This window comes from Augochlora pura, chromosome 11 (genome assembly GCF_028453695.1).
Source record: "Augochlora pura isolate Apur16 chromosome 11, APUR_v2.2.1, whole genome shotgun sequence".
Classification (NCBI taxonomy): Eukaryota; Metazoa; Arthropoda; class Insecta; order Hymenoptera; family Halictidae; genus Augochlora; species Augochlora pura.
The window spans coordinates 2092549-2114859 of NC_135782.1; the positions used below are offsets into that span (position 1 = coordinate 2092549).

Here is a 22311-nt window from a genome sequence, read left to right on the forward strand (position 1 = left end):
CATTTTTTACAAATTACAACATTTTCTATTGCACATTTTCCATATACATATTTTTTACATTTTATACAAATTTTGACAGTAAAAATCAGTTGGTACATATTCAAGTAGATACTTTACCCTTTAAAACCTGCCAAGCCCCATTGTTTTACCATTTTTGGAAAAAAAGATACAGCTTCTTGAAAATGAATATAGAAATTACAGCCTATTTAAATCGAACTCTTATTGACTTTACAATATCTTATTTGACAAGATTTCCGTCCAGAAGAATCTTTAGCTGTGTTTACTATTATTATTGTTTTTGATGAACATTCTTTGCTTAGCTGTCTTTCATTCTGATATTCGGTCCCAAGCTCTTCTCTGCCAATTGAAATAAAAATTCTTGCCTCGATATTTCTTCACCTATCGTTTCTTTATATAAAATCCAAGTAAAAAAAGTAATCAGCTTATCTTCTTCCATATAGTAATACATGCCAAGTTTTTTGTGTTGTGTACGTGTGTGTGTGTGTCTGTACAGGATGTAAAATTTACAAAATGCCTCGAAATTATGCCACGTGAACCGTGTTCAGTGATATTCCTTGTACTGTGCATAAAGTAACAAGACCTCGTTAATTACTAACAATTCGAGTTTAAAGCGTCATTATAAAACTGAAACCAATTCTGAAATTAAACATGAAATTTAAAAATGAAAACGATTTGAAACTAATCCGCTGAACAGTAAACAAATTTATAATTGCAAATAAATTGTCTATCGTTCGTTTGTTCCACCTACTATGTAGTTCACTTGAAATGCAAAACAAGTATCGAATGGATTGGTGTTGCTAAAAAAAAAAACAAGAGCCAGCATCATCATTTGGGATCGTTAGCCAGTTGATCACAGTGCACAATTGACACAGTACATATAATTTTCTCGACTACGCGTTCAATAATTCATATAATTAACTGCATATTCATATCTTTACAGTTGAAACGTGGCTATAATTTTTTGTTTCTCGCAATAAAATCGCCATTAAAATGATTTTACTGATCGAGTTACGATAGAAAATTAATTCAGTTAACTAAAGGACGTTGACGCGAAGTTTGCGGACATCCATAAATCCCACGATTTCACACACCGAGCAAACAAAAATAATACCGGAGATCTCATACCGACAAGACCGAGCGCGATTTGATCATGTACATATCCGGTCTATTTATTTATTTATATATTTATTCTTGTTGCCGTCATCTATACGTTTACACTATCAAATTTCATACTATTTAATTAATTTATCTATTTATTTATATATTTATTGTTTACCGCGGAAATGCTTCGACTTTGTCTATGTATGTATTTATCTATTTATTTAATTCTCGTTGTATATTTGCCAAATTTTCTATTTTCTATATTGCCAAAGATACCATGGAGTAATTTAACTAATCTATTACATATCATTTTTATTAGCGCCCGCGATTCGCGGTGAAATTTAAAGCCCGGGGGAATATTTATTGAAATAAAACATAATAGAACCTAACATTCGCATGACAAAGTGTCATAACATTCCCATAATCTTGGCATAGGTGGCGCCATCTCGCGTCTCGGTGTTAAAGCTGAAGTAAAAATCTAATCATAAATAACGCCGTGTCTCGCGTCTCGGCCATATTGGTATTTGTTGCCGATTGAAATTTGTACAATATATAAATTCAGAATGAATACTAATCGTGGTAATTTTGCAAATTCTTCTCACTATTCAAACAACTATAACCAGCGTTCGAAATATAGAAGCAGAGAAGAACCACAAAGAAATAATTACTCTAAGAAAGATGAAAGTCAAAATTTTAACCTTAATAGTAAACGTGAGAAACCTGGGAATCTCATCATTCAGATTGATGCGAACAAAGTGGGAAAATTAATTGGGAAAGGTGGAACTAAAATTAGGGAACTTCAAGATAAAACAAATACTAGAATACGTGTTGATAATTCGAATGGAGATTATAGTGCTGATGTAACCATAATTGGTTCCAAAGACGCGCAGGAAGAGGCTAAGAAATTAATAGAAGAATACCTAATTGATTCTTCTTATTTGATACCAAAGGTGGTAGAGCAAGAAAAACATCTGAATAATGAACCACAAATAGATTTTACGAATTTTGACTGGACTGCAGCTAGTAAAATATATGATGAGCAACAAAAGGAAAAATTGTCAAAACTTCCACCTATTGTTAAAAATTTTTATAAAGAGGATCCAAAAGTTGCTAACATGACAAAAGAACATGTAGCAAATATCAGAAAAATGAATAATAATATAGAAGTCAGTTACTTGTTTCGTGAAAAAGAGGAACATTCGGAAGAACGTGTCCCCAACCCTATCGAAGCATTCGAGCAGGCCTTCGAACCTTATCCAGATATACTCGAAGAAATAAGAAAGCAAGGATTTACCAAGCCGAGTCCGATACAATGTCAAGCATGGCCTGTTCTTCTTAGTGGTAAAGATCTTATTGGTATTGCGCAAACAGGCACAGGAAAAACTTTAGCATTTTTGCTGCCAGCTTTAATCCATATAGAGGGACAAAAAACGCCGCGGTCAGAACGTAATGGTCCTACTGTTCTTGTTATGGCTCCGACGAGAGAATTAGCATTACAAATTCAGGAAGAAGTGAATAAATACACTTACCATGGTATAAAAACGGTATGCGTGTATGGAGGTGGTAACCGTAAGGAACAAGTCAACCTTGTACAAAAAGGATTGGAAATAGTTATTGCAACACCTGGAAGGCTATACGATCTTATTAAAGCAAATGTTTTGAGTGTTACATCGGTCACGTATATTGTGTTGGATGAAGCTGATCGTATGCTTGATATGGGCTTTGAACCTCAAATTAGAAAAATTCTGTTTAATGTAAGACCAGATCGACAAACAGTTATGACAAGTGCCACGTGGCCCCAAGATGTTCGACGTTTGGCACAATCCTATACGGAAAATCCGGTACAAATTTTTGTTGGATCTCTTGATTTAGCTACTGTACATACTGTACTACAAACAATTTACATCATTGATGAAGAAGAAAAAACCAATATGATGTATCAGTTTTTCCGTGAAATGGGGCCCAAGGATAAAGTTATAGTATTCTTTGGGAAGAAAAACAAAGTTGATAACGTAGCCAGTGACTTAGCTCTGGATGGTGTAGACTGTGAGAGTATACACGGCGGAAGAGAACAAGAGGACAGAGAGCAGGCATTGGATTATTTTAAGACCGGAAGAGTTCAAATACTTCTTGCAACAGATGTTGCCAGCCGAGGAATTGATATCGAAGATGTTACGCATGTGTTAAATTATGATTTTCCACGAAACATAGAAGAATATGTTCATCGAATTGGACGTACTGGACGTGCTGGACGCACAGGTGAAAGTATAACGTTCATGACAAGACAGGATTGGTCTCATGCCAGAGAACTAATTAATCTCTTGGAAGAAGCCAATCAAGAAGTTGCCGAAGAGTTGTACAAGATGGCTGATAGATATGATTCGTGGAAAGAAAAACGGACACACGAAAGACAGTGTGCACGATTAGATAGCAGAGGCGATCATTCGCATAGAAGTAACAGAAGATGGTAGTTACTTTAAATTCTACTGCTACTAATTATACTATATATAACGTTTAAGACTTGTTATAGTTTTTTTTAAAATAAGTCAAGATAATATTTAATTTTATATTTTTATATATGTTGTAAGCATTTTTTTTTTTTTCAACACGAATACGAATCATAATAAATAATTCTGATAAACTTGTTTCTTTTAATTTCATTCGGTCCTTTATTTTTTCGTAATTATTAGCATTTAGTTTTAAAATGATAGAAAATTATATTTTTTAAAATTAAAATTCACATACAATTTTTACGCAAATCTGTAATGAACTTAGAGTAATATATGCTATAGTAAATTCTTTCACATTGCCCTCTCATTTTGTAAATAAAAATGACCAATTCGGAAAGAGGATAGCCGCGCTTGTTCGAACTTTATGTATCGTTCCTATATTATTTGTGACAATCGGCAACTATAAAAAACGAGACATAGGACTGTCGAATGATCGTATTTCCTTTCCTCAAATTTTCTATTTTTCTTTACAAGCTGAGAGAGAATTTACTATATATTAGTATGTAAATTTTTACTTTAGGTAAAACAAAAGTTAATGCAAAAGATAAAAACATTTAGTGAAAACAAAAAAAGATTGTACTATGAATAAATAATTTTAAGTATCGGACGGGGTCACTGGAAATCTGAGCCATATAGAGGGCAAGGAAACAGAAATATCGTGGACAGATGATTATGAAGAGTATACAAAGAGTACATGAGGAATTGGCTTTCAATACCTGATTGTACTTGTCGCAGACTACCTAGAGGAATCTATGATAAGGAAGAAAGATCGATTGTCGGTAAATTTAGCTTGCGGATTGAGCGTTTTGCCACTTTACTTAGCGGCGCGCTGTGTCCGATCATCGAAAGGAGTAGTTTCGTGTTTTCTCAGTAATTAAGCTAGATTCGCAATGTTGTAACTTGTTTTTGCATATGACATTGATGCAGCAGAATCTCTTGAATAAGTCTGTGGCATTTATTTAGTCTTTTATGTCATAATTTCGTTACAGTTGATGCATTTCTGCGACGCTGTGAAAGCATATGTGGCGCCTTGTGTGGAGAAAAAAGGAAACTTGTAACCGGCCTGAAACTGACATATTATTTAAAGTTACCTACAAGTGTGTGGTTTTAGAGTTCATTGGCAATGGAAATGCCACCACACCATGATTTGTAATTTGCAGCCATTTATGGTATTTAACGCCGGTCCCCATTAGCATTTTTGCTTTTTTCGATGATCAAGTAGGAAAAGGATATTAGTAAAATTTTATTCGCAAAGACTTATGTACATGTGTATACAGCGTGTAATGATAATATACGCGACAAAAAATATGACAAGTTCAAAGTATCTGAATCCATTAGCATGTGTAATAATCAGTTTATTTCAATAATGAATTGTACACGTTATTTTGTTGAAACAGAGAAAACAAACCTTAACAATAACCTTCTGCATCTCTAACCACTGACATCTCTTCTTTCATATTTCTTTTGTTTTACAAATCATACGGTTACGTTGAATGGGTAGATCGAATGAATAGAAAGTAACATTAACGTGCTCCAGATTCCACAATAATACATTTCAGTGGCAATGACTAAAGAGAGCGTGAAACATAACATACGCTTGAACTTTGGAGCGTACGAGATTACATAGATGTTGGTTGTGAAGATGTCGATGTTGACTCTCTGAATCGAAATTTTTGGATTTCCAATTGAATATAAACTACGGAAAATACACAAATTGCATGTAAGTAATTCATTTAAAACAGTTCTCAATGAGGACAATAAGAAATGAGCTATTTGTGTTACTTTAAACGTAGCTACAGTTACCGCGAACTTGCCGCTGATCGCTGCGTTCTAGGATTAAATTACAGACTCGTTAACATAAAAGTTACATTACGATTCACAATACGGTTTGTTGTAAAACAACATCAGACAATGGAATAATAACTTGAACACCGTCACTGAATATTCAAAATATGTACGTTTTCCATCCAATAACATGTAAGGAAAACGGCAAAAAATGTTGCGCACGAGTACGAATATCAGTGTTTTAGTTTTGCAAATACATATACATTTGTCCTAATTGTTCGTAATGTAAGTGATTCCGTTGCCATTCGTCTTTCAAGTGCGCGTGCACTCAGCATTTGTACTTTAGACGTTAATGGGGTTTCAAGAGGTACATACATAAGTGGAACGGCCGTAGCCCACATAAGATAGTATGTGACAGAGTTGGTATTTCTTCTTAACTCGTGTCGTATGCTCCTCTGCTCAAACTGTTTTGGTCGGTGTCGGTGAACAAGGTTAAACGTGTACCTCTCATGGTACGAACGGAATGTTCCTTAAAAATTAATTCATCTTGGACATGTAGCTAAAAATCCAGAAAGACGTTTGATATCTCGTTTGACTAAAATAACGAAAATTTATCCATTTACATGTATCGATGTTAATAAATAAGTATCTCTCGACTGTTTTATTTCTTATTATGTATTCTCGATGCCTTACGCTCTCCACCTCTGGGACCATCGGTGCAATATAATGAATCGCAAGTTGTTACGTACTTGATTCATGGTTAATCATTCAGGTGCGAAAGGGTTAAGGTCATTTGACAGTGACAACGATATTCGACAGTTTGGTTCAGTGTACAGAGTTCGGACAAATCGAGTTTAGTCGGCGCGGTACAGCGGCACGGCGCACTGACGTCTCAAAGTCTCAACTGATCTCCGTGTGAACGTAAACGTCAACTTTAACCTTAACATAACCGAATCAAGCCTGAAATCTCAGTTCATCTCCTATATGAATTGGTGAAAATCGTTTGGCGAAACCCCGCACGCATTCACGGTGAGTTGAAGCGAGAGTGAAATCAAACGGATGCTTTAACAAGACTGGTGTATTGTTTACGATCAATGCTGAACAAGCCGAAGTTCAACGCCAAAAAACACGTTTATCTAATCCGATTTCTTCGTTGTTCACCGATAAACAAGAACCAGTGATCCATTGGTTAACAATATCAGCCTTCTCGGTTCGTGTTGCGTAATATATAATCGACGCGATCACCAAATGGAAACGGAAAAATGAGATCGGTGATACATACACTGCTATCGCACAACAGAATCGATAGACTGTGAGATCGGGAAAGTGTCATTGAACGATTTTCCTTTCATGCATTGCGAGTACAACTGATTCACATCGATCTGTGATTAGATAGAAATTTTGAAAGCTGTTCATCTTTTATAGTTTATCGAATAATGCCCGCCCAACTCAGCAAGTTCGTCCTGAATGCGTCCTGCAAGGACTATTGTCATCCTTGGACCGACTCCTGTCTCACCGCTACGACCGGGCTCGGTTTGCACGCACTTCAAGAATGCCTCAGGATGTATTCCACTCTTTATTTGGTATATTTATCATCGGTTTACTTTTACGTCTTGAATTACATGTATTCTCAATGGTAGCTTTACGTTTCAAGATGACTGTTCAAAAATAATTTATTTCCAATAGTCGTGCCAACGATATTTTTAACATTCTGTTAGTCGTACTAGAGATAGATTTAGCAGATATGCAAAACAAATTTGTCTCAGTGGGGCTTTCTAATGCTTTTCTTTCATACATATTTCATTTGCATATTTTTCTTAGGTTGCACTGTTATTGAGGGGGAAATTTCCATCTAGGAAAGATCTCGGGAAAACATTGACGGATACGCTACAATCTACAGCTTTTCTCTCGTGGAGTGCCTTTTCCTATCCTATGTTCATTTGCTTCCTGAGGTACGAAAAGTCAATGCCAATTTTTTTAGGTATGACTTGCAGAGAATATATTATGGCAAACTAATTATTTACAATGAAATTTATTAGATATCGTCGATAAAGAATCATATAATATTTTCATAAATCTTGTGTATTTCAGAAGACTACTTGGAAAGTTTAACTTTCTGACAGTATCTTTTCTACCATCCTTTTTATCCAGTTTAACAGCTATTTTTGTTGAAAGACCATCAAGACGTACGTTGCTATGTTTATACGTATCTAACATTGTGAGTAAACTGGTCTTAATATTATAATGTAATGTGCAGAGCCTCTTAATGGTTCGTATAATTTAACATGGTCATATATATATATATATATATATTAAATTTCCTATTTTGTACCATGAGAATTATTAGAAATACAATAATTGGGCTACATTAAAAAATTATGTTCTGTACTCGTCTTTTTTTTAGGCTACAGAAACGTTGTTTAGAATGGGTCAAACCAGAGGGTATTATTCTTCCATTCCCAGGGGAGATACATACATTTTTTCTGTCAGTGTGGCATTATTGCTTTATTATTTCCGTTCGAAATCGAATGAATACGATTCGGTGTATAAAATATTTAGGTACTTGCTGCAATTTTGTACCGCTTGCATAATTTTGAAATAATTTAAAAATCATTTCAAATCTTTGTCAGATTTGTTATTGGAAAATACGAAGGTATTGATTACGTTAAAAAAAACACCTTACAATCTCTCACATTAGAATGTTCTACCAATGAGTGTAATATGGAGAGTTCAAAGGAAAAGTATGAAAGGTCGAAAAGTACACTCGAAAAGAATATGTTCCTAAACTCTCTCGCAACATACAAGAGAATTATCGAAAGCCTGAAAGATCTAGGGAAACACGCGTCCTGTCCACATCCTCATAGTTGTCTTCATTACGCGCTGATGGTATGTATTATAGATAGATAAAATATCGCGTTACCAGTATTTCTAAATGTTATATTTCCAAGGATGCTAACAATTATTATTTTTGTTTACAGGGTGGCATGAAATGCTTTAGTTGCGGTCTTAGTGCTCAATTAGGACTCAATTTGGTATTACAATTTCGAAAGATACTTAAAAGACCACAGTCGATCAAATCTATAATGTTCAAGAGAAGCAATTTAAACTTGGCTGTGTTCTTAGGAGGCTTCTCAGGTCTCTACAAGGTACGAAAATATTTCATTACCTTCAAACGTTTCATCCAATATATACATATATTGTTCAATACTCCTTTGAACTGCACAGAATTATAAATAAAGAACTATTAGCAACCTTCTATATGATTACAACACACTGATAAACAATGTATTCGTTTACTTTTTGTTCTAGCTATTGTCTTGTTCTTTGAGGAGACTTTTCCAGAAAGATTCTTCCTATTACGCATTTCCAGCTGGATTCATAAGTGGTCTAGCATTTATGTCTTATGGTGGTAATACCATAGCATTGTACTTTATGTGGAAAGCATTACAGGTACTTGTGTCGGACAAACATTACTGTCACTTGAAGCGTTTATTACTTTATTTTATATGATATTGCTGTTCTTTTTAGTTACTCTGGAATGATCTTGTTGAGAAGCAAATAGTACCCGAGGTAAAATGGTTTGTGGTTTTCCTCTACTGTTTTAGTACAGCAGTACTCTTCCATGTAGCAATTATTGAACCTCAAAATTTGCGTCCATCTTACTGGAAGTTCTTATGCAACATATCTGGAGATAGGTAATGAATATGATGAATGTATAGTAATATGTGCACTTTATATAATATATTATCTCATTCTGTATTTTTTGTTTTTTTGGTTTTTTTCTTTTTTTTTTAGAATAGCAAACATGTCTCGAATACCAATAGATCAATTTGGTTTAGAAACTAGTAAATATTTAGAAGAGGTGCTAGTGAGAACTAATATCAGCAATAAAAGAACTTATATATTTTAATATATTTATTTTGCAAGAAGAACATATTATGATTTTATTTTGAATATGCGCTTCGCTACTTGGAACACATACATTGAACAGATAATCAAAGGGACCTCCGTATTTTATAAATTAATACCCATAGAAATTTAATTGGTTGTTATGGTCTACATATTAAATGCAAATGATCATTTTATAACACAAGGGAGTATTAATATTAGGATTCTGTAATATGTGATAAGGAAGAATTCTTCAACTACAATAAATCTATGTTGTAAATACATGTATATTATGACAACTTAATTTGTAATTTCTGTACACTTATTAAGTAGTATACGCAAAATGGAAAAGTTGTTTTGAAAAATATAGGTATTGTGGAATACTTGTGCGCTACACATTCTACTGCGTTGTAAATATTTGTGAAAGCATTTGTGCAGGGTGAACTGTAAAAATACATTCGATGTATACAATGTTGTATATTGCAGTTAAAAATGAAACTTTTATATTAAGACATTTTTCTAGAATTGTATAACTTATTACATTATAAAAATAAATTGTTGTTTCTCTTCTTCCTGTTTTTATACTTTCAACAAATAGTAACAACTAAAACCTGATGCACTATTTTTGTTTCCTGGCTGTTTCCAGCGCCTTATTTACCATAATATCTATACTCCTTTGTTCATACTTCTTTTTTAAACGTCTCTTTTTCCTTAAAACATTATCCCAGTTAATTTGACTTTCCTTTTTCAGGTCCTTGCTATTTAAAACTCCAGGTATAATTTCGGACTCTGAGATTGAAATGTATCGGTGTGAAACAGTCCTCAATGGTTTTAGGATTTTCATGGAAACGATTTGCCATGGAAGTAAGCCGATCGGACATATTGCCCATTCATAATTATCTAAACAAAATATTTCGTTTTCCATTATCGTTTTCATATTTCTTAAAACAAAATATAAAAAAAAAAGAAAAAAAAAAGACAATTATACGCCTACCAATTACTGATTTCCATTGAGTATTTCGCATGTTTTGATCAGTGAAAATATGAGACGTTCTGTTTTTGGATTTGTTTTTTTCAATTATGTTTGGTACATGACGTTTATGTAAAATTTGAACGTCTTCCACGGTGAAAGTTTCGTGATCCTTGTTAAAACTTTCACTGCCGATTGTTTGTCTCACAGCATAAATTTTCGCCAAATTTAGTAATATCTCTTTTTTCATAGTGTCTATCTTGGGACTTGTTAATTCCAAAATAGGTGGTATGAATTTAATGGAATATTCGTTTGCACTTAACAGAAGTGTCGAAACGAAGTCCATATCAGTTAAAATTGGCAATACTGTGCTAGATAAATTGAACCATAGAACATGCTTTAGATGCGGATAAGCATTTTCCGTTTCATCCTCCACCCTTATTTCAAAAACTCTTGGCGGTAATCTTTTTCCAGTCGAATCGAACTTGTACTCCAAAGTACGTGATATACGGTGAGCAATATCTAATTTCACAAAACCATAGGCTATTGAACTTATCCATAGCGAAGCCAATAATCTCTTATGTTTATCTATTTCTTGATCGTTCACTAATTTAAGTAAACCCATGATCAAAGTCTCCATCATTCTGTTCTCGTATAATAGAAATATAATGTCTTTCCAGAATTTCATCATATTCGATGGCAAGATGTCATTTTTTAATGCATTTTCAGTATTTTCTTGTATGAAAATAAATAAAACATCTCTATTTGGTAAGAAGGCTTCTGATTTAAAGAGTTCATCGCAAACTATTTCGTTTTTATTAGGAACGGATTTTTTGCTGAAATATCTAGCAATCTCAGATAGAAGGACCACTCTAGCAGTCCCTAATGTATATTCTTCGCTTTGTTTTATATCGTTGGTAGCCAGTTTTACATAAGTATTGCTATCGTATTCTGTGTTCTTATTACCTTGTTCAAACAGAGAGATGACATATGAATGGACATCTTTCAATGTCTCCCTATTAAAGATAATTCATTTATTTAACAGTTATAGTATGATTTATGGGCAAGAGTTATACATACACCAATTCAGAATCTGGAATATCTTCCACTAAATGGTATCCAGCATGAATGTATAAGCTAACAGAAGTCCAAAGTTCAATTAAATCACTAAATTCCTGGATTTCTTCATTTTCTTCAGCTTCTTTTTCAGACTCTTCCATGACAATGCAGTCTTCCAATCTGTTGGCTTCGGCTGCCCAATATTCCTCCTTCAAGTATAATTTCAGCCCAATTGTACAATTCTATAAATTCATGGAAACGTACACGGTACACAGGAAGATAGACTTACATGTAGCCACGTTAATAATATATTTATAGCTATTCTTAATACACTGATAGATGGCAATTCATGCCCATGAGCAGTATCGTGTCTCAAGTTCACAATCCATTCTGGGATTTTTAGCTGCTTAGCGATCTGAAACAAGGATGTTTGCTTCGTGTGCCCTATGTTAGCAATATGATTTAAAAATCTCATTATTGTGGTCGAATACATTAAGCATAAGTCATTCTCATAACTAATTTGCAATTCCCCATTTCGTATCCTAGGAGTCCATTCAAGATCTCTAAGACAGACTTGCATGATAGAGAGGGTACAGTCCACGCCTACTGGCAATTTTGGCACCCTAAAGTTTATCTTGTTAATACACGATTGCTACTCAAAACTATTTTAACAAAGCATTCACTATTATATTACCTTGCTTTCCATGCTAGTAAAGTTTCATATGCCTTCGTTTGCTCAGTTTTGTTGTTTGAATATACTTGCTGATACACTTGGTGCCATTCAATTCTAAACATATAAAGATATAACGATAATTAATAGTTTAACATTTTATTTTTCGTCGAAGATTTCGATAAAATTTTTCGAAGCATTCTGTGCGCATGAAAATATAATTTTCAAGCCATGTGTACAAATTAATACAACAACAATGACGAATAACACTGCACACACAGCTATCGTGTTACACGAGGATCCTTAGTGTTTTTATTATATATGTGCACTTACAGTGAAAACCATGGAACTTGCTTGGCACCTTCCTGCTTTATGGAAAGTGCCATTATAAACCATATACAATTACAGTCACACGCGTTTGCTTCGTTGTTTCCTGATTTAATTTAGCAAACGTGCGATGTTGATCGACTGAATGTAGATATAAATGCGTCCATTGTGATAAATTGCACACACGTGCGTTCCTGTGTTACGTTACATTTACGGTAGCTACAAACTACAGTAATGAATCCTATTCCAGGCTACAGCTCGACCCGTTAACAAGGTTTAATACAGAAATTTTCTTTGTTCTGATTGATTGGCGATTTACTTGTGAAATAGTGCTGCCCTCATAGTTAATGAGAAAGAAGGAAAACAACAATACAGTGTCGAGTGGATCGAGGAGTACAACTTAACAAACATTTGAGAAAATTCTAAAATATGACGAGACAAATACGAATGGTATTAATTGATCTTAGTGGAACACTGCATATTGATAGCACAGTGATTCCTGGCGCTGTGGAAGCCCTAACCAGGTTGTTGTTCTTTGTACACTTTACTGCCTTGCGCCGATTCCGTTTCTTCACGCTATATATGTAATCGGTAATCGTAATCGCATTGAAGTGTAAACACTTTAATAGGATAGGATGTTTTATATTCATTAAGAGAGTAGAATGTTTAAATATTGTTTGACATAAATTGAAAAAAAGCAATCATGCTATAAATTTTCAAAACAGGCTTAGAAGTGCTAATGTACCATTGAAATTCGTTACAAATACAACGAAAGAGTCCATCAACTGTCTACACAAACGATTAACCAGCTTTGGTTTTGATATACAGAAAGAGGAAATCTTCAGTTCTTTAGCTGCCACAAAAAACTTAATCATTAAAAGAAAATATAATCCACTGTTGTTAATCGATCCCGCAGCCAATGAAGATTTCGACGGTTTAGTAAGCAAAGATCAGGAGGCAAACGCGGTAGTGGTCGGATTAGCACCGGATAAATTCCACTACGATGAATTAAACAAAGCTTTTAGGTATGCTCTGATTATTTTCTGTTACGCAACACGATTGCATTTTGCATTTATATTAAATGTATCTGTAAAATTAGATTGTTATTAGATGGTGCTCCACTCATAGCAATCCATAAAGGCCGATATTATAAACGGCCTGACGGTTTAGCTTTAGGACCGGGTGCATTCGTTTCTGGTTTAGAATATTCTGCCAATGTCAAAGCTGAAGTCGTTGGCAAACCAACAGCGGAATTTTTCAAAGCCGCCCTAGCTGGTGTACCTCCGGAGGAAACTGTTATGATTGGTGATGTAAGACTATACATATACATTATATATATATATATATATATATATATACACGGTGTCCCGGAAATCGTAGTAGTATCACCGTTTGTAAACACTGTCCCGGAACAGAGACAAGCAGAGCCGTGAAAAACGCGATAAGCAAATTGTATTAAATCGTTTACAAGTTGAATGAACTTTGAAGTCGATTATCACGAAAACGGAGGATGAAAAAATATTCTACCAACATATTTTCTTCTTTTTCTATGTATGTATATATATATACGAATACATGTGATACTGGAATGTTTACGATATCTGTTTATTGTAAGATATTAACAGAAATGTTTATGCATTTAGGATGTTAAAGATGATATAGTTGGAGCACAAAATATTGGCATCAGGGGTCTTTTGGTGCAGACAGGAAAGTATAGAAAAGGGGATGAAAATACAATTATACCACCACCTATAAAAATATGCAGCTCCTTTGTAGAAGCTGTGTCATATATTTTGGAGAACAAGGTTTAGGGATTACGAGAAATCATTGAGAAACGATAAGTGTAGAATAAATGAATATTCTGTATTAAATTAGATGTTTTATTTAAATATTAATAATTCCACAATGATATACATGATCTGGAGTAGTTTCACGAGATAGCAGTTTCAAAATAGAAAGCAGGTGGTAATTACAAAGAAACCGTTATGATATGAAACATATAACGTACAAATTTACTTCTGTTCCATTAAAATTACCAGCAAAATAACATTTATAATACTGTCATCTCACATACTGTAATGACAAGTTGAAAACAGAGGATATTTGGAATTCTCAACGAATATCGTCTCAACGGGTGATCGGCTGTAAAAAAGTTGTAGAAAATTTAATCTACCGTGAAGTAATGATATACTTTATAAATCATGATTTATAAATCAGAAATCATTTCTATAGAATCCAGATCTGTCTAGACGTGAGACGATATTTTCTAAAATACTTATCTCCTTGTAAAAGACAGGAAAAAATAATCGTTGTAAATCTGAATTGCTACGAATACGTGGCCTTAGATAATAGAAGTATATTATAACTACCGTATTTAGTAAGTTATTATTAACAGCATGTTCACCGAAACAGATCCCTTTTAGTCTTGCTTTAAAAGGAATTGGTGCACTACAAGAATTTCCATCGTTATAAAATTTGGCACCATTCTACGATCGTTTCTCGTTTCGTTCTGTATGCGAGGACCGACAAATTTTCCGCATTCGAAATATGTTCAATGTCCATCACTAAAAAGATGCGAGGGGTATACAATTAGTTTTGATTTAAAGTTGTATTCACATCTCAACAGAGTAGTCGTAAGTTTCATTTCCTTCTTTCGTTATACATTAATGTACTTCCATCGATGAACAATGTTATTTCTTTAGTGAGGAAGGCTCAGTTATAATTTTTATGAATACTGTATGAAATGCATGACTTGTATCTAAAGGTAACATAATAATACCCATACGTTAAATAGCTAGACGGTAGAGTGAAAGTCTTCGTGATTCTCTATCGAATCAGCTAAAATAATAGGCAGAAATTTGTAATTAGAACGCAAACAAAATAACTTTACTAATTTCCAGTTAATGCTTAAAAAATGAAATTCATTCGTGTTACGTCTGGCATTAGAAAAATAAAACGTGGTTAACACTTACGAATGAACATTATAAATTTATAATTAAAAATGCTGGCCACTCTTCGCAAAATATTTTCTATGATTATGCATCGCAACGGTATAACTTACAATTGATATTATTTCAATAAGGACCAGTACGCATCAGCTCATTAATTGAAATGCCCTCTACAACTTATAATCTATGATCAGGCACATGTTGATTTCCTGTCGCGTTAACGAGGGTCATTCGCCTTCTATTTTTTTGTTTGCTTTTTTTATGAAAATACATATTTCAGTTAAAATGAACTAATTAAATGTAAAAAACATACATAGAATGCTTAATTTACAAACATAAAGATATGGAATCAAACTTAACTATAAAATGTACAAATTTTTTTTGATAACCACATGTTCATATAAATAACGTTGTCATTGGCTCGAGAGAAGAATTTAATCAGGGATGTTTAACCAAATAGTAATTTACTGACTGTAAGAGAAAAGCAAACGACAATAGATCATAACTTTGTATTATGGAACATCTATAACAAAAGCTAAGCAAAAAGATAAATTTGCGATACGCGGTATGTTATAATGCAACAATGGAATAGTTTCTATTTGTTTCTATGACATTTGAATAACACAAAAATTATAACATTTAGGGCCGTATCAATAAAGAACAGTGTATGCTTCTTCTCTCTCTTCCTTCCTTTCTTACAAACACACGCGCGCGCACGCACTCGCTCACTCACTTCTTTTCTTTTGAATAGAAAAATCAAACGTTTATCCCAATTATATGGGACTGGTGTAAAAGCTTTAGTTGTCGATAGAATTTTACTTATACAGCCCATCACCATAATTAGGAAACGTTACCTACACTCGCATCATTATATACAATTTGTGGGATTCTAATGAAGAGAATATCTTTTTAAACAAAAGATCAACTATGTATTCTTTATTTTTTTCTCTTTTATCTGTCAAAAGATTGTCTTCCAAGATCAAATTCTGTCAATATAGCTATATCAGTTTATCCGACAACTATGCTATACTTATACCTTTTTTTCTTATGAAACATTATTATATATCTTGTAAATACAAATTTAATTAATGGAAGTTCCACTAGAGACAGAATTTGACCATATCGTAACGAAGACAGTTATACTAGATTGTTTCTTTCCCATGTTACTGACAGGAAATATTGAACTGTTAATTTGGCTGTTCAGATGTAATTTGATTAATAGTAAATTGACATTTTCTTCTTCCTATAATAGTTTTCTTCTTTCTTTACCATTACAAGGCAGGCGTGTGGAGTACTATTGACAAATATTAATTTCATTTTATTTGTTTGTTTGTTTAATATAAATACATAATGAATTTCTCAATCTTTTTCTATTTGTTTGATTCGAAAAATTAAATATATTAGAGTAGCTATAAATTACGAGATACGCCTACATGGTAGTAACATAGAAAAATTTCAGAAGCATTGCGTGAGTACGATGGCGTTTACACGAAAAACGAAATTCGAAGATTTCCTGGGCCATAATATAGAATCTGTCCCTCGATTTTGTGCTTAACCTTTTTCTAGCCGATACTTTTGAAATGGGAAGACAATAAATGGCTGACGACGTAAGCATGTAATACTATACACCCAGGTACAAAAGAAACATATTATATATCTCTAGAAGCAGACCTAACTGAAATCAGCATTCCACCGTATTTCAGAGATGAGTTTGGCCTCTGAACATAAATATACAAACATGAGCAACTCATGCTAATACTTTTCCACACATTATTGCCTCTGAGCGCATTCAGTATCAAGTATTCTGTACGTCACTTGATTTTCATTCATCGTCCGATGTAACGTTCAACGAACCATCCGTTAAAATTCGATCGAACATCTCATGAAACGGACGTAACGTAAAGTGCCAGACTCTACAATTACTCCATATCTCTCCAGTTACTCTAAAATTCGATTTTCCTTATACAGAATAATTGTTTTTCGATACCTAAGAAACTAATAACAAACACATACTTACCTTACCATAGTGAAAAACCAGGCACACTTTGGAGATTCCTGTTCTGATGTACTCAGTCCTAACTATTTGACAGGCCGGTAATGAAACGTTAAGTCTGCCGAACTCTTCCAAATTAAATGCCTTACCTACGAAACGAACAAACAAAAATTTTATACAAGAAGTTGATTATTATAACCGTATTAAAAATTGTTTCAATTAAAAGTGAAATGATTATTTGACAATTTACCGTTCTTAAATCCATAGAAAGATCCAAAACCTGATCGTTGCATAGGATTTCCACCTTTTCTTCGGCCAGCGAAGAATTATCAGCGTTCGAGTCTGTATTTGTTCTATCCCCTGCCGGAGAACCACCAGAAACTGTATTTCCAGTACCAGCTACTGATCCCGAATCACTTCCTGCACCAAGCACCTTGTCACAAACATGCTCCGCCACCTTACGAATTTGTATAAAGTCGTTGGCGATTAAACGATCCCTTGAAAGATAAAAAAAAACAGACATATGAGAAAACTAGAAGCATGTTTCCTAGTATAAATTATGCTTATGCTAATAGTTATTTACATACTTCTTCAAACTTTTTACGCCGGATGTGACATGTGGAAGGAGATAAAAAGGTATTTTAATAAATTGTGGAAGATTCTTATCCACAACAATATTGACCACCCATGCTGGTACAGTTTCATTTAATAATCCTCCTTCTGTTTCTCCTGCAGCATCTCTAACTAGTAATCTATACAAAGTTTTTCCTCCCACTTCGCTACAATGGAAGAATACGTTTATATACATATGTATATGTTCAAATTTGGTGAATGATATCTTATCAACTAAAGTATATACCTAAATATAAGAGGTGTGTGATTAGGTACTGAAAAGTATGGATTTCCTCCTCTTGTATGTATAGGACCATTACCATCATTACTACTACCTTCATTTTCATCATCGGCATGCAACGGTCTCCACCAATGTTCAAGTAAAGCTTGCAACAGAAGATTTCCATAATTCACTGAAATGGGAAATCTTCTTTAAAGGAGAAGTAGAAATAACAACGATCTTATTTCTGAAAAGAATTTTACCTTTTTGATCGACCGCATCATTTTCAGCGAGGCCTGTTTCTTTTGCAGAGACCCATGCAGAGAAACAGTCGTTTTCGTCTTGGCCCAAATGAATAGTCAACATCTACAAGAATATGCAAGCATGCAAGATAATCAACTATATGTTACAGTTCTTTTAATTTTAACTGTTCTAACAAATCATAGAAATACTTACCCCTGTTTTAAGATCGACATTGAACCAATTCGGAACGTATACCATTTTATTTCTTTTTTTTATTTCCTGTTCAAAGTCTACTTTTCCTAAATCTTCAACTTTGCACGCCTTTAAAACATCGTACAAGGCTACACTTTCTTCCGTATCTTTCGTCAAAACGTGTCTACGATCATTTAAAACATGACAATGCCTTATCGCGGGTCCACCCAATATTCTTTGCGCAGGTTCCGTATTTCGTAATACATCTGGAGTCACTCCAGTAGCAGAGTCGCAGTAATCACCAATTCCCGAGTCTTGCCAATCTTTTTGACTTATAGTCTATAACAAAATATTATAACGCTAAATTACCCGTATTATTAAAAAAAAAATTCATGTCATACGTAGGAAAGGTTATTACCCAATTATTTATAGTCGATTCACTGGTTGCCACCCAAATGCTAGACTGGTCAGGCATCATAACCATCTTTAGTATAGGTGCTTGCTCTTCGCATATAACGGTATATCGTTCGGGATAACTTAATTCAGTCATTATAACTCTTTTATCTCTTCCCCCTGATATCACATGGCTGAAGGAATCTGTTGCCTGTAAGAATCATATTATGAGTTTAGGGAACATACTAACCTTATGAAATTTATTACACGAAAAAGGAAATGAGAATTACCAATAAAGCCCAAACACCTTCTGTGTGTACTCGAAACGTTTGAATACATCTTTGCTGTCCTAACGACCAAAGTTTAATGGTTCCGTCGGAACTTGCCGACAAACATTCGCTTCCATCTCTATTTAATACTAAAGCTTTTATATTATCCGTGTGGCCACGAAGTTTCATTAATTTATTACAGTGTCTCGGATCCCACACTCTCAAAACCTTTTCAGTGCTTCCGCTTACTATAACTGTTCCAGTCTGATTCATGGCAAGACTGTATATTGAATCTTTGTTTCCGCTAAGCGACGATGCTATAAACAACATTGTTAATTAAAAACTAGTAAAATTGCGAAAATAAATGATTATTTAATAATCGTATGTTTACTTGTTACTGTGTTGTTGCTAGCTGTAAGGGCAGTTAATGTATTAACATCCCACAGAAAGATCAGTTTATCTAAACCTGCACTAGCTACTTGTTCTCTATCTTTAGCATAAGCTAAAGCTTTCACATAGTCCTTGTGTGTTCTTAATGTGGACATGCAAAAGCCTTTATGCGCGTTCCACACTTTTACTGTTGTATCAGAGCTGGCTGATATTACTGTAAGAAAACAAATTTATTCATTTAAAGCTATTAAAGTATTAGTCAACTCTTTCCTATGTGGAAGAGTAATTAAAATTAGGTAACTTTAATATAACTAAACAATACATACGATTCTTGCCACCGCAACATAATACTATATCGTTCACCCAATCCGTATGATGCTCCATTGATTGACTATATGGGTCCTTCATATTTTTGCAATTCCATATTCTTATAATGCTATCTCTACCTGCAGAATAAAGCCTATGCAAAGCTGGATCGTATTGTAAGGAGTTGATACCAGCTCTGTGTCTCTTCTCCACTTCGTCTCTTATAACCATGGATACCTTTATCAACAAACAAGTAGGAAACACTAGAATTAAAATCTTTAAATTATTTTTACATCGAAAGGATAGCTTTCAAGGCCTACGTTATTAGACAGTTTTTACATCTTCTGTCTTACTTTCTTGTGCAATTGTACTAATTACGATTTATAAACATTCCCAAATAAGATGTACAAGTAAAAGTCTAATGATAACTTTTTTGCAACTCAACTTGAAGAACAGTTGATTTGATTCATATGAGAGATAACAACAGACAAAATAAAAAAGAAGTATGAACAGAAAAGGAAGGGAGGAAGAAAGTAAGAAAAATAGGAAGGAAGCAAGGAAAGAAGGAAGGAAGAATTAAAAGAAAAGAGAAAGACTGGAAGGCGACAAAGTTTGTTAACGAAAATCAAATATTTAGGACATGCACCTGAACTTTCTTCCGGGCGCTCTGCCCGCCCGTCTTGTGAGCTGCCATTATACCGCGAACTGTTCCTCGGGCACAATAATGATTGAGGAAAACATTCAGGTCGCACGATTATACTGGGGCTCGTCCACGTTGCGACGCGTCGCGACCACACACCAGTTTCATCGTAAATCACTCGCGATCACGAGCTCGTACGAATACTACGTACGGCTGCGCTTTTGAATCTCGGAAAAAATAAGTCAACGCGCATCACGGTCAGATGTTGAACAGCTGTCAAGCGATTTCTGATGGCGGTTGTACATTCACGCTCATAACGAACAAACTACTATAGATATTCGGTACTTGTTTCAATGCCGGTGTCAATACGCTCGAGAACACGTTACACGTACAACGTTACATCACGTTTCTCGAGCGTCCGACAACCTTCCGACTCCATTGTTATGATTGCGAATAAAATACCGAAATGTATGTCGTTGTTCGGTGTTCAGCTGAAACTTTGTCGCTCCTTTTCGCCGGTATATAATCGCGTTATCACAGGCTGATTACGATTTCTGTAAGAGAACGCGCGGTCACCACCGCGAATTATGTATATGCGCGAGCCTATGAATTTTCGAAAGTCGGGTGAAGTTGGTTTGTACATTTCAATAATTCTGTAGTCGATGCTTGTGACCAATAGCCGAACGAGAATTAATGTGTTGTGTCCTGCATCTCGATACAATCCACGTGTTTATCGTTTGAGACATGCAACTTGATTTGTTGATTAAAAACTGTCGACCGAAATCGAGAATGCACAATTCACAATTTGCAAATTGCTTACAAGCGAACATGTAACATAAATAATTAGAATAATGTATCCTTTTTTTATTCTCTAAGATGACGCGCACGTTCCCACCATTTTGCTGCGTGTCCAATCCGCTGTGGATCCTGTATCAGCAATGAATCGTCAATCAATCGGAGCAAAGAAAATTTCTATGTAAATCTCCATTAACGGATCAAATTGCGGCCCATTACTGTACTTAATATGTGTACATAGTAATGGATGTACAGAATTTTGAGGAAAAGTATAATATACGGAGGTTTTGGAACACCCACGGATCATACATATCCAATTCAAGTACAAAAAATTGTAAGAAACATTGTCATTTCTTCAGGATTCATTAACATTTTGAAATGATACAAGATTAAAAATTTCGTTTAATTCTTCAAATTTCTGATCTGTGTACGATACACACCTCTATAATAATCTTGTTGTACATCTATATAAGCACATGTATATATATATCCCATCACCTGATACATATCACATCTACATTGTACATACTATGCTCGGACTATACCTAGAGCGGCATCTTCCGCACTCCGCTATTGAAATCAGTGCCGCTTTCTCGCGGGCGTTCAATAGACACGTAATCGTTACGTACACGCATATATACTAAATATATACGTAATATAATCAATGTAACGTATCCAGACTTTTCAGACTGCTGTATTGTAATGTTAAGAGGGTGTTCCAAAACTCATCGAGGCTCCAACTAAGGAGAATGTTCTCCACTGCTCAGCGTGCATTATTAGCGACAACAGGAATGGAAATTGTTTTGTTCTGATTGGTTGTTGAGCCAATGCTAAGACAGAATACACTATGGATTGGATGCCCAGTAAAATGGTGGGGATAGAGGCGCTTGTTTAAAGAGGAAGAGGAACATGCAGGAGTGAGTTGATACTCTATATAATACAGTTACGTATGTGTATACGTAGAAATTTATGTGTACGT

General features: G+C 34.5%; 6 protein-coding genes across 9 annotated transcripts in view; 3 read left to right on the forward strand and 3 right to left on the reverse strand.

The window, feature by feature from the left end:
* The window catches only part of LOC144477141 (uncharacterized), a 5242-nt gene extending 5090 nt beyond the window's left edge, over positions 1-152 (reverse strand). The window contains exon 1 of the mRNA XM_078194629.1: positions 118-152. Coding sequence (XP_078050755.1) covers positions 118-152 — 35 coding nt within the window. The remainder of the gene's footprint in view (positions 1-117) is intronic.
* A 1476-nt stretch (positions 153-1628) lies between these two features.
* Positions 1629-3757, forward strand: LOC144477111 (putative ATP-dependent RNA helicase DDX43). The gene has a single exon (XM_078194575.1). It carries the CDS (start codon positions 1686-1688, stop codon positions 3591-3593), a length of 1908 nt encoding a protein of 635 aa, XP_078050701.1. The 5' UTR covers positions 1629-1685; the 3' UTR covers positions 3594-3757.
* Positions 3758-6452: 2695 nt separating this feature from the next.
* LOC144477292 (transmembrane protein 135) lies at positions 6453-9875 on the forward strand. Its single transcript, XM_078194904.1, has 10 exons — positions 6453-6774; positions 6843-7000; positions 7239-7369; positions 7509-7635; positions 7822-7976; positions 8048-8303; positions 8396-8563; positions 8727-8867; positions 8946-9112; positions 9213-9875. Exons 1-10 carry the CDS (start codon positions 6768-6770, stop codon positions 9325-9327), a joined length of 1425 nt encoding a protein of 474 aa, XP_078051030.1. The 5' UTR covers positions 6453-6767; the 3' UTR covers positions 9328-9875.
* A 49-nt stretch (positions 9876-9924) lies between these two features.
* On the reverse strand, positions 9925-12662 carry LOC144477291 (uncharacterized). Its single transcript, XM_078194903.1, has 6 exons — positions 12338-12662; positions 12029-12121; positions 11624-11957; positions 11356-11543; positions 10300-11291; positions 9925-10205 (listed from the first exon to the last, which is right to left on the reverse strand). Exons 1-6 carry the CDS (start codon positions 12388-12390, stop codon positions 9925-9927), a joined length of 1941 nt encoding a protein of 646 aa, XP_078051029.1. The 5' UTR covers positions 12391-12662.
* On the forward strand, positions 12631-16184 carry LOC144477294 (haloacid dehalogenase-like hydrolase domain-containing protein 2). 3 transcript variants are annotated; one of them, XR_013495157.1, is made up of 5 exons: positions 12631-12858; positions 13057-13356; positions 13431-13641; positions 13747-13882; positions 13975-14106. XR_013495157.1 is itself a non-coding variant. In XM_078194905.1 (4 exons), exons 1-4 carry the CDS (start codon positions 12761-12763, stop codon positions 14140-14142), a joined length of 777 nt encoding a protein of 258 aa, XP_078051031.1. In that variant the 5' UTR covers positions 12637-12760; the 3' UTR covers positions 14143-16184. The 3 variants fall into 3 exon arrangements, 2 of the variants coding, with proteins under 2 accessions (XP_078051031.1, XP_078051032.1); XM_078194905.1 differs by lacking the exon at positions 13747-13882 and having other exon boundaries at positions 12637-12858; positions 13975-16184; XM_078194906.1 differs by lacking the exon at positions 13747-13882 and having other exon boundaries at positions 12642-12855; positions 13975-16184.
* A 667-nt stretch (positions 16185-16851) lies between these two features.
* Positions 16852-21330, reverse strand: LOC144477290 (WD repeat-containing protein 48). Of its 2 annotated transcripts, none has more exons than XM_078194902.1 (12): positions 20544-21330; positions 19918-20134; positions 19593-19805; positions 19223-19518; positions 18958-19143; positions 18561-18878; positions 18368-18470; positions 18132-18297; positions 17860-18051; positions 17523-17769; positions 17302-17421; positions 16852-17222 (listed from the first exon to the last, which is right to left on the reverse strand). In XM_078194902.1, the coding sequence occupies exons 1-11, from the start codon at positions 20589-20591 to the stop codon at positions 17359-17361; spliced, it is 2049 nt and encodes a 682-aa protein (XP_078051028.1). In that variant the 5' UTR covers positions 20592-21330; the 3' UTR covers positions 16852-17222; positions 17302-17358. The 2 variants fall into 2 exon arrangements, with proteins under 2 accessions (XP_078051028.1, XP_078051027.1); XM_078194901.1 differs by having other exon boundaries at positions 17297-17421.
* Positions 21331-22311: the final 981 nt, after the last annotated feature.